We start from the raw sequence: 12,740 nt of genomic DNA on the forward strand, positions 1-12,740 counted from the left end.
ACAAGATATTAAAACACTTTGTCAAAGTGAAAGAGAATTTAAGCACAGCAGAAATGCCCTGATCTTACTGGTTGCGCCCTAAATTGAGGCAGAAAAATATAGATATTGTTTTATTACGATATGTAATTGCCAGTGTGCAAGCGACACGCAGAAGCACCATTTACGCTCTGTATGGCTTTCGACACACTTTGATAATAGATTATTTGATGGAGTGGCACATGTCCTTACGACAGCATAAATAATCTAGGAGAAAGGTTTTCCTAAATCCTCTTAACTCATGGTGCCATCAAATGTAGCAGGTAACAACTACACACCTTTATATTACATGAGGGGATCCATCATCGAGCAGATCATACAGGAACGGTGATTATGATGAGTATACAGTGTGCGTGTGTGTGTGTGTGTGTGTGTGTGTGTGTGTGTGTGTGTGTGTGTGTGTGTGTGTTGTATACATATGTGGATAATGAAGCTAGGTCTTAATCTGCCAGATTTTATTTAGATTTGATTATATAAATTGATTTAGGTTAATTTCATATATGGTCAATGACATTTTATGTATTAATATTCCGATGTACATGTGAGAGGGTGGGAAACTGTCAAATTAAAACACCTGCACCAAATGCTAGTGCTCTTGGTTTGCACTTGACCCATTTATTTTTGTGTTGCTTTTCTTTATTCACTCCGGTGTTGACACGTGTATTTTACGACACTCCCAGATGTACCTGAAGGCAACAATGTACGTATTGAGCGCGGGCCCTCTGCTGGCCATGGCGGGTATAACCACCACCGTCACCGTTGTCAAGGAACTGCGTCCTCGGTTGCTATCACGGAAAGGGCGACTGTAGCCTCCACAGACAGGCTACAGACACAGACTTTCTTCTAAACAACCAGAGAGGCCGTCGTTCTTTCGGAGAAGTTGCCGCGATGTGGAGTCGAAGTTTCCCTGTGCATGTTTATCGTCGCCCTGACAATGGTTGACGGAGTTTGAGCAGAGGACCGCTGACGTTAGCTAAACAAAAAGTTAGCAGCTAGCAGCTTTCCAGGGAGCTGAACCTACATGTCTGCCCGGTGTCAACAAGGAGCAGCAGCCTCGGACGATGCAAGTTGTTCAGGGCAACTTCTACCAGTCGTATCCTATACATGTGACGTTATTGATCCTGCAGAGATATTATAGAAATGTGTATCTCAGTACTTAGTTACACTTGTGTAGAGAGGCTAAGTTAAAACAATAACAAAGTAGTGCAGACAAGAAAAGTTAAAGTCCTTTATTCAAGATAGATAGATAGATAGATAGATAGATAGATAGATAGATAGATAGATAGATAGATAGATGTTTTGATGGATTTAAAATACAGTTTGTCTCTGAAATGTAGTATAAAGCAGCATAATGTGGAAATATTTTAGTATAAGTACAAGTACCTTACAATTGTACTTATTTACTGTGCACCACTGAACCGTCCTGTATAACTCCTGAGAAACCTAACCTGAATCAGTTTTCATGCTTCCAGGTCACATTGAGGTGACACACGTCTGTCTACACTCGGCCATTTAAAGCTGCTCTCCTTAGCTGCTCACTTCCAGAAATCCGAGGCCGGGAGCCGATGGAGGCCTCGAACACGAGAGACAACTTCTGGTTGAAGATCAGAAGTTGTGCAGATCCCGAGCTCGCAAGTTCTCCCTGGAAACCAACCGACGCAGGAAGTCAGTTTCAGTGCAACAATAAATACGCATTGTTATTTTCCCTTTCTTCCTGGAAGCAGGTGCTGCTTTTCTGGCGTACGGTGTGCTCCTCCTGGACAGCAGCTTATGGTTCTGTCCTGGGCTTGAGCACCCTTGAGGGATGGATGGTGTTGACAGGATTTTGCAGTCTGGCACTGGAATTAGATCTGCTGGCCCAGACGTTAACTGTGGGCCAGAACAGTGACTGAAGAGTCACCTCCCTGACAACTAAAGCTGCTCACTTCACCATTGCATGAGGCTAAAGGCCCCGAGAGATATTAATAACTTCTCAAGTTGTGTTTAGCAGCAGAGGCTAAATGTGAGCGTTGCTGTTTTTAAACCAAGAGCTTGAAAGAGTGAGGTTAAGTGAAGGTCGGTTGGAGGTGGAGCTCAGATTTATTGTGTAATATCAGAGCCAGAGGCAGGCGATCATTATTCTTAAATATAATATTTCATATATTACAGAACAAAACCACACATCATGAACAAATTAAAGTCAGTGGATCAGCTGCCCCTTTGAAAATTATGAAATGGAAGGTGTTATTTCACCTTAGAAAACAACAAATTGAAAGATTAATTATTGCACCACACCAACAAAACAGTTTTTATTGTTAAGTTATACTGATATTTGCCTGCTTCCCTCCGTGCCAATGTAAACAAGGAGAAGTTTGCATATTTAATTAACAGGACTGAAGTAACATCCCTTCATGGTGCGTGGTTGTGTTTATTTTATTTCTCTCAAATGCCATATTCAAAATTACACAAACTTTAATGCGCAGAAATGTGTTGACTAAAATCTTGTTGCTACTTTTTATTCTGGTTCTTGACGCTGTTTAAAAAGGTACACGGCTCTTATTGACTGATTATTATTTTCTTGCTTGATTGACCTCATATTATTATTGCCTTCCTCCGTGAACCCCAGTAGTGAGCGGTAGATATCATTTATTAATGACTGTGTTGAAAACATATCTCGATGAATAGACTCAGGTTTCCGTGTCTTAAACATGGCCAGTCTACATTTAATCAATTAAAATTTTGCCTCGGGTTCACGCTCTGCTCTTCTTCATGGCTCAGGGCTCTGGAGGACAGACGGAAGCAATGGGACGTGCAGGAGCAACAGCTGATCGAGAACGTCCTAAAGCAACGCAGGCAGCGAGCACAGGATGCAACCGAACGCTTCCAAAGAGCCTATTTACCTCCTTCACAGAGACGCAGACAACGTCAGTGACCTGTAGGCCTCTTCAAACTGAGAAATAACACACGACAGTCAGGTTTATTTGTATGCTTTCCTTTATGCGGTTTCAGCTTGGAGAAGAAATGTCCCAAATATTGAAGAGGCTCTCAATCAAATCCAAGGCTCCTCGAGTTCATACGCCCAGCAGCCCTCTTTCCTGTCCAGCAACTCTCATGTTAGCAGGTAAAATAAAGTTGTCCAGTCACTGCTGTTGGATTGAAACGTCATAACTTGTAATGTATGTGTTGAATAGCTTTTTTTAAGTCACACACTGTATTCATATTGTTCTGTTTTCTCTTAAAGAAGCTGCACTCCCTCTCCAGGGCCCCCCACCGTTTCTAAATCCTCCCACCGCCAAGCCCTCTCTGCTGTGGCGGCCTACACCAAACTGCTGCAGGAGCAGAGCACGACCAGCCTCAAGAGCAGTCATCAAACTGAGAAGCAGCATGATCACAGTCCTCAGGTATGTTGGTTATTTCTGCTGCAATGCATCATGAAGTCTTTATTATTGATGATATTAAGGATTTGCTTTGCTTCCATCTTGGGCAAATTAAAATGTCATGTTATTTTTCTATCGCACCCTACACAAGGAGACCCCTAGGGGGCAGCAGTGTGGCATAATAACCCCATTCCTGCACCAGAAACGGCCCTTTTGGCTGCCACTGATTTCAGCAATGACCCTCTGTTGATATGTGTGTGTAAATTGTTGTGTAATACTATTATTATTTGCTTTTGTGAATAATGGTTAATGAACACCATCAATAATACTAGAGTCTCAACACCACTCTTGACCAGGGCCGTTTTACAGGTCTGCTGACCTCGGTTGACCCTTCAGTATCAGTTTGTTTAGGAAGTACAGCCCAGCCATTGTACATAACACGTACATAATCAATGTTCATCACTTTTGTGTTTCAGATGATAGAATTTTCATCATGAGCTCAAAGGGCGTTGCACAGTTTAGGTGTGTTCACCATCATTGAAAATCCCTGTTTAATATATGAAAGAATATGAAAGATGAAAACATATTTCAAATAGAGTTCCTCTCACCTTTGAGAAACAAGTTAACATGCAAAGCGTTGGTGAGGAAAGACATCAAATGTAGTCTTGCCTTGAAATTGCATCACCAAAGCAAAAGTTCCCTTTTAGAGAGATAACTGGTCCATCAACACTACAGCCCTCACGTTCTCTTTTCCACAACGTCTTATTCCTTAGATCTGTGTTCCAACCATATTGTATGAGGAAGATGTACGTTATATTATTATTTTCCACTCATCACATCTCTTTTGTTTCCATATTTCAGGACAGCCAGCTGTCTGATAGCTGTAATACTGAAAGCCTTTCAAGTAAGGACAGTTTAGAGAATGATGACCCCGACCACAGCACAAGAAATCTACAGTATCCCTATTCATCTCTCTTGATCGACTCAGAGAAGCTCCATCCGGTCATGAGAGAGCAAAAGGATTTATGTCCAACATCAGACCTCTCAGCACTGATGCTTCTTAGTGATCGTTTACCCCAATCAAGAAAACTGCGTGAACCTGATCAGCAAAAACACGGGGACTCTGAAGGGCCTAACAAGAAGTTACAGATTTCTAAAGCTTCATGGGGGTTCGCAGCTTATGAACAAACACTTACAACGGAGACAACGCCTGCTCTGCACAACTGCAACGTGTTATCTCTTTGTGAAATTATTAGTGGAGGCCCAGAGCACTTTGAGGTCAACGCCTCACAGAACAGTCCCAGTGACAACATCATCGCTACGAATAGAGACGCTTCCAGCCGCACAGCACTTCACTCTTCGCGTCCGAAGCAAGAGGCTCTGTTGGATCTCAGGCGGAACGAGGTCCACGATGAACTCAAACATCCACCAGCTACAGAAATGATTTTGCTTGCCAAAAATGGCAACAACAATGTGTTTGGGCCTCCCCTCCCCATTTCCTTGAATGATACCACAACAGACAACGGCTCGCAAAAAGGACATCTTCAGCAAACGGGAACTAAAATACAAAATCTGTCATCCCAAAAAGAGCCTAGATCTTCCATAAACAACCTCAATAAGGTTTCAAACCCAGAGCCCACGACTGAGAAGCCCATTAACGAAACAAACAGCTTGTCTAACATCCAGTCAGACTCTCCTAAGTGCCTTACGTGTGCTGAGCAGGAAGTACCAAACGTGCCTGTTTCAGTACGTGAAGTCAGATTCATTAAAGGAATCCTTAAAAAGCAGTCCAAATATATGTCAGGGGAAACCACGTGTGTTTATGGCTCAGGACATTTTACTTTTACTAAACAAGTAGCTTTAGCGATCAGAGACAGTGTTGAATTGACGAGGACAAAAGCGAAGGATGCGGGGGGCAACAACGGCGTGAAGAAGAAGCTCCGTTGGTCTGATGAGGTGAATGTGCAGAAAGAGGACAAAGAGCAGAACATAATGAAACAGATGAAAGGCAAGTCGTCCAATCTTTCTCAGTCAAATAACAACTCAGAGGACCACCAGCTAAGTCTCACTACAGTCTCAGGGGCTTCCAAGCCTGGACCCGGCGTGACCCCTCCAGCCTCCTCTGGTTATCACTTTACAAAGCAAGCGTGGGCAGATGTTGGGGTTCAAGTCAGCTTGCCCCAAGAACGAGCAGACGAGGTCAAGGTGCCGCGGAGCAGCACCAGGACCGGTGGCCCTAAGGTCCCTCGGAGAGAGCGCTCTGCCAGAGCCGGAGCGGGTCCTGTTTCCTCGCGGACCAGAAAGGGCACTGTCATACGACCTCAATCTGCCACCGAGGTGAGTCGGATTGCCAAAACCCAAGGGAGGATCTTGGAGCCCCGCCCACCCCCGAGGATGGAATCAGACAAGACGGCGCACATCGCTAAGACTCCATATGGCGCGGCTCACACTGGTGTCAACTGTAAACAAGCTCTGGCTGAGCAGGCCCCGCACAAGGACGACTCGGACGCCTCTTACTCCCCTTACACACATAATGTAATTAGAACAGATAGCACTGTTATGTACACACCGCTGCCACCCTCGTGTACCTTCAGCATCTCAAAGGGCAACGTGAAGGGCAGGCCCAGCTCAGGCCATCACGGCTGCCGCAGAAGAAGAGGGATGGGGAACAATGAAAAAGGCCTCTGTTTAGATTGCACTCCCACGGATGAGGAGATCTTACAGCTCTGGCACGGCGTCCGCGGTGCCTTAGCCACCAAGGATGGTAAAGTATAGCCGACAGCCCAGCTCACGCAGCTGAGGCCTGGTTTGCGTGTCTGCAAAAATATGTCATTTACAATCTCATGCATAGCTATCAAAGTTCACTGATCCCTTTTACGCTTTATCCAAAACATACAATAACAATCCCAACGATCCTTCACGTCTGTCTATTTTTCTGTAACTTTTTATCCTAATCACATCGAAGGAAAAATGCAGTAAATGAGCTGCATGCTGTTTGTGTGACTGCCAATTTTGCAAAGTTTTCCAAGCGATCCCTCACACTGGATCTTTTCAGAATGTGCCTCTATGTGTTCGGCGGTCAGTGTTTATCATTATTTACCAATTTGATGAATCTGATCCGTGCAATAATTGACATCCTCAGCTCATGTTTTGATATTTGAATGTCCATGAAGTTGAAATCTTGATTACTTATCTTGAGAAAAGGAAGCCAGTAATAAGTGGAAAATGGACTTAGCTGACCCTAATAATGTCCTGCCTCACAATGGCTTGTTGTCTGCCTTGCCTCAAGCCAGTGCTAATCAGTCATGTTAGCGGCAGCGATGATAGTCTGCCAATCAGTCCCATGTTACCATCAGCGATGATAGTTCTTTCTTCTTTCCTAATTCTTCTATGGTTGGATCAAATGTTGGCTCTCAAAACACATTTCAATTCCAATGCATCAAACAATAACATAAGCATGTGTATTTTAATGTGATTACTTAATTCATGTATATTGTTTGAAACGGCACAGCTGAACAGATCAAGGTCGTGCTGCAAAATATAGACAGAAATATACATTTTAGCTTGCAGTATCACTTTTGGCAGGACAAAAACGATGAGAAGCAAAACAGAGGACAGCAAGCTTAACATCATCTCTTGTGATTTTCATCTTCATTTTTGGCTAAAGATGAAAACTGTGTCGTAGTGTATCCTCTTTCGACCGCCACTGAGCCCGAGCTCACCGCCATAATCCTAATCTATGTTGATGTGGTTGTGTTGTTTTAATGAATTCAGCGAATGCATCTTCTTTCAGCAACAAACCTGCTGAGAAGACAGGCCCTGGACTGTGGGCGAGTGGCGAGGAAACCCTGCATGGAGCAGAGCAGACAGCCGGCTGGCTCAGGGAACCGAATGCTTCCTCAGGTACGTGCACGCAGTCGCCCTGTGGCTGATTGAGAATAATTGCCAAAGATCAGTGGAGGGGTGTGTTTGAACTTGTTGAATCAGTTTTACAGTCGTGCTGTTTGTAGAACTGACTAGACGCCACGATTTATGCTTCTCAAGACGAGGCTTACCGGCTGGACTTGAGTTGTCAGTGTTTTACAACAAGAAAAGCGTTGATGCATAATGTTTGTGTGTACGACTTGCTCTACCGGTCCTTGTGCTTTATGCCTATCACTGAGGGTTTTTTTTTTTTTGCAGTCTACTATCGGCTACACAACTATTATTTAAGGCTTATCTAAAACTTACATATGTTTGTATTTTTTTGTGTAGCCAACAAAACAGACCTCAGAGCCAGTCAGACTGTCCAGTGCTTACAACACGGCCTTTCCAGATTCAGGTATTGTGTTTCTGTAATAGAGTGTAAACAAACTTCTAATTTATATCTTCTGTTGACTTCAACATCTCATAGAACTTCTCTCCTGTGTGTATATTATTCTCTATAAAACCAACAAGAACCCAAAGTACCCAAACTGCTTTTGATGGGACTTTGCCTGTGCTCTCAGGTTTGGTGAGTGCAGCCCAGGCACACCTGGCCGAAGGACATGCTGGAGGCCGACTGGAAGAAACAGATATTGTGGCTGCCGTGGAAACGGCCCAAACACGGAGGTCTGGCACGGTGCAGCAGCGCAGCCAACAGCAGGCACTCACCACCATTTCCTTGGAGGAGCAGAAAATCCTCCTCTCTCTGGACAGACTCAACCACCAGCTGTACGGTGAGCCCTTTGTACTTTGTTTGTATGAGGCCAGAACTGATCAACTGGATTGTTGTGATCTGCAAATATCAGTTGAAAGCAGAATAACACTGCTGCCTGTTCATTTCTGTAGGTACGCAGGAACATGTGGGGGGTTATGCAGGCCCGTGTGGTCTGGTACTTATGGATGCACCGTCTGTAAGTATGAATTTTGTTTCTCAACACATAAAATGACTTTGCTGAACATGTTTTCTTACTAACCTTATTCTACTGTTTCAGACAAGAGACGTGACGGTCACAAACCATCACAAGCAACGTGCATTCTCAGCTACCAGCCGCTATCGGCACCAGAAGAAATCCTGATTTACAGCATGTGTGGTCCAGAGTGGTCTGTTCTTCCATTAGTGCATTATACCTGTCTTGTCATATTGTATACTCTACCACGTAATTGCCCATTACAATGAGCTTTGTCTCCTTTAAAATGAAATATGCCCACCCGACTGTCTTCAAGATCTATGAGATCAGCAGTGTTCTGTAGAAGACAAAAAAAACATAATAACACAGTAGACTAAACAGAATTTTTATATTTTGGTGAGATGAAATTAGTGTCATATTTTTGCCATCTGCTTGGACAAATACACATTGTCACAAAATAAATGTTTTAGCCTTTGTTTTGACATTTCCTAAAGGAATCAAATTTGAATCAAATTATTTTGGAAACTAAATAAAGCTTGTTGTCAGCGTACTGATAAAGTGACTGGGTGCAGTGTGTTTATATCCTCAGCCATTCAAAGAGCAGTCAATAAATGGACTGGGGACAGGAAATGGTTTGTAGAGAAAGGTGTCGCAACGTTGAAGGTGTGTTTATCTTTCTTTGATGGCTGTAGAAAGGCTGATTATATCTTGTGCAGTAGACTCAACCTACTGGCTCAACAAGGTGAACCATTGCCAGAGGACTTCCAGCATGAACTTTACTCTTGCTCCGGGTCCTGATTCATTAAACAGTGTCCAAGAGCAACATTTGAGTGGTTGACTACTGTAATGTTTCTCTGTAGATAAAACGGTTATTAATTAAATGTTCCTCCATCGCCCTTGCCAAGAAATAGGCGCATCAGGGTAAAAGAAAGCTGCAGGGATTACTGATGTGAGTTCAGTCGTCCCTCCTCCACTAGCATGTCTGGTTTTGCCCCTCGGTCGACCTGCTGGGACTTGCACCGAGAGGCGGAGGAAGCCCAAGCTCATTTGAAGAGTCAGGCTCCCATCGGTGATGACATTTTTCTTAGGTTTAACTGCAGGTTTCTGGTTCTGTGCCTGCATACATTCTTGAGCGCTTCAACAAGGAGCTGTAAACAACGACGTGACCGCGGTGTCTCGCTGCCATGTAGAGTCATGCATCACCTCCTTGTTATCTCACACGGAAAACTGAGAACAGACACAAAGAGAGGAAATATGCCCAGCGTTGGTGTATGACGATGCCTGCAGCAGCAGAGGCCCTTTGAGGAGTGTGCTAAAAGATTCTCTAGTAAAAAAAAAAAAAAAGGACAAAAGATGTCCACTCTGGTTATTTGAGGAGGGACATCGATGTCATCTCTAAGCCAATGGGCATAAGGTGAGAGAGTAAAACACTGAAACTTTATCTGGATGGGTCAATGCTGATGCTTGAGTCATTTAAGTGTCACCGAATCCAAAATGTGTCCATGTGACCAGGCTTCATCTCAAACTTATTTTCTTAAACTACATTTCAGAAAAATGAACTGTATTTCTGTAAAATAACACTTTTTTTTAAAAATAAAAATATGATCTGAATTCAAAGTTAAAGAAAACAGTAACATCATGCAATGTTGAGAGAGTTCATCTGTGCAAACTATCTCCACAGCAAACTTTTACTTTAAATCCTCTACTGCAGGTTTCCCCTGAAATCCGTTCCCTTTGGCCTACAACCATGTTCAGAGTCATTATACCCTACAATGGTGAGCTTAATGACACTTAAGCCTTAACCAGCACAACACCCAGAAACTCAACAAGAAAGGGCAAGAGTGCTGGAAATAAGGGAAGACATTTCCACTGATGCAAGTTGGAGCTTGCGCTTTGGTCTGTCGTGAAGGTTAATCTCATGTTTTTTTACACTTCATTTAACATGCAATGGATGAGCGTCTCGTCTGGCTCAGTGTCTGCAAAACGGAATAATTAACTGGATGCCTAAACTGACTTAGGTTACAGCTATTTCCGACAACAATAAAATACTGAAATTAATGTGTAATAAACTGGTTGGTTGATTTTTTTACTCCGTCATAAAAAAAACATATTGCACATTAAACTTGCACAGTTTGAGTTTGAAATGAAGGAAAGAAAATCAAGATTTTATGCATGAAGGTTAACTGAAAATTGATAAAAGCTACACACAGTAACATATTTCCATGGTGGTCCTGACTATAATGCATATTGTTGTTTTTAAGGGAAAGCAGACGAAAAGCTGTGACTGTGTGAGAGAAAGTTTGCTTGTGTTTGTTTATTATAATCTATGCCCACAGACTGTATTTACGCATTGAAGACTGTAGGGGGCACTCAAGTTCCCATCTGCCCAGCTGTATGTAGCAACACCGTGCGTCACTATATCCGATAATAACACCAGACCAAAACGTTTTGACCCGGCAGGACTGTTATAGCCCTCCTGCCTTCCAGGACCTCAGATACATTCAGTTGAATGGGGCCCATGAAATCTCGTTTCTGCTTATATCTAGAATCTATCCAAACCAACTGAGTCTCTTCAGAGGGACCAAGACATGTTGACCAAAAGAGTGTGCTAAGTGGGTGGTCCTGTGGGTGCTGCAGTTCATCTCTTTAATGTGTCTGAGTGTGTTACAATGATGTGAAAATGACCACTGTCAGCCAAACAATGGACATCTCTTGACCGGCAGCATGTGTGCACAGAATGTATCATCCATGCATCAAAATATGTGGGTCATAAAGTTGGTGTGACTTATCACACGATCCTTTAATGCGGTAATATTCATCTAAAATGATGCAAGACTGGAATAATTACAGTGAAGAGTCCACAATTACATTGAACCTGTTGCATGCTGCTGTTTTTAAACGATTGGGATATTATCTGAGATATTTCAAAGTTGCCAGAGTTTCGAAATTAAATAAAAAAGTAAGAAATTAAATAGATAACATGATATGGAAAAATTAAATCAGAGACGTGCAAATGTAAAAAAAAAAAAAAAACAAACAAACGTGAGCATGTGTGACTGAGAGCAAAGGTCTTTACAGCGTCTGCGGGTATTAAACAGGGCTTCATAATCATTCATTCAGTCGATGTATGGGAAAAGAGTTGAAACAGAGCCTCTGTATCCAAAAAGAGTGGATCTTGACAAAATGATTTCTCAATGGAAGAGGGGCCTCATTAGCATAACAATTGTGGGAACTGCATGGATCTACTTTTCATGAGCACTGTAAAAAAAAAAAAAAAAGAACAAATAGTACCATTATATATACGGATAAGAGAAAGTGTGGGTGTGAATTATTCTTAAAATCACTGAGTTGTGAAAATAATCATCCATAGTCAAAATATATCAAATGTTTTAGAAGATATAGACTATGTTCTAAATAAAAATGACATGAAAAAAAAATTAAATAAAATGCTGTAAATTGTGTAAGAATGTTTAAGTTACACCTAAAAACACTTATAAATAAACAAATGTGTATACACAAAAAAGTTACGGTAATTACAAAATTACAAAAATAATTCTGTTCACAGTTGTTGATGTTGCTTCCACACATATGTTTTTGTTCTGTTCTACATGTGCTTTTTTTTTTTAGCTTTATAAGTGAGAACGTGCATGTTTATTGTATTTTTATATTTACTTAACACTCAGTCAGAGTCATAACTCAATGTGTTCCCAAGTGGGCTCCAGTTGGCATCAGCAGGGGTCCTTGTTGTATTTAAGGGTTTGCCAACACAATAAGGAACACTTTAATTCGGCAATTGTTTCCCAGATTATCAAATTAATGTGTAATAATGACTGTTTAATTTCCAGTTAGATTATTGAATAAGTCATCATGACTGTGGAAATCCTGTCAAATGGATGTTTGAGGTGATTTTTGTATTAAAATGTTTTATATACATTATAGATGGTAAAACGTGGGTCTGTTGTGTTCGTATGTTGGTGTTTAGATGGTAAACGTTGGCACAGAAACAGTCTCAGGGCCCGGGGCCACCCTGACTGTACCTTTAAAGACTCTTGTCCCAATTAAAGCCAAGCCCCGCCCCTTGAGCAGACATACCATGAGTCATAAAGTTTGATGTCCTGCCCAAAGTTTAGACCCGACTGGAGCAAAAGTTTTTTTTTTTCTGGAAAGTGAGCTGCGGAGATTTGTTCTACCAACGATGACTCTCCCATAATATCCACGAACAGGCTACAACTTTGCCGAAACACAGAAGAAGTTGGACTTTTCCAGACAAGCGTTTGTTGTGTTTTCCTCTTTTGTGGCTGCGTCTGCTTTTTTTTTTTCTTTTTTTTTTTTTTTCTTTTGGGAAAAAAAGTTTGGGCCGGACGACAACACAGATCCCAGTGTGGAGCAGATATGCGCTTTGTTACATTCTCAAGTATGCCATTAAGAAACAACAGGAAAGCGCCGGGTTTCGCTGCAGATTTCGACAGCTAACACA

At 42.2% G+C, this 12,740-nt stretch overlaps 1 protein-coding gene across 2 annotated transcripts; it reads left to right on the forward strand.

Annotated features, from left to right (window-relative positions):
- The first annotated feature begins 818 nt into the window (after positions 1-818).
- Positions 819-10,291, forward strand: cep126 (centrosomal protein 126). Of its 2 annotated transcripts, none has more exons than XM_084020321.1 (11): positions 819-1,129; positions 1,582-1,701; positions 2,794-2,939; positions 3,025-3,136; positions 3,257-3,416; positions 4,254-6,156; positions 7,186-7,295; positions 7,659-7,713; positions 7,880-8,089; positions 8,202-8,266; positions 8,348-10,291. In XM_084020321.1, the coding sequence occupies exons 1-11, from the start codon at positions 1,098-1,100 to the stop codon at positions 8,429-8,431; spliced, it is 2,997 nt and encodes a 998-aa protein (XP_083876447.1). In that variant the 5' UTR covers positions 819-1,097; the 3' UTR covers positions 8,432-10,291. The 2 variants fall into 2 exon arrangements, with proteins under 2 accessions (XP_083876447.1, XP_083876446.1); XM_084020320.1 differs by having other exon boundaries at positions 7,880-8,084.
- The last annotated feature ends 2,449 nt before the right edge of the window (positions 10,292-12,740 follow it).

The sequence above is a fragment of the Eutrigla gurnardus genome (assembly GCF_963514095.1).
Source record: "Eutrigla gurnardus genome assembly, chromosome: 10".
Classification (NCBI taxonomy): domain Eukaryota; kingdom Metazoa; phylum Chordata; class Actinopteri; order Perciformes; family Triglidae; genus Eutrigla; species Eutrigla gurnardus.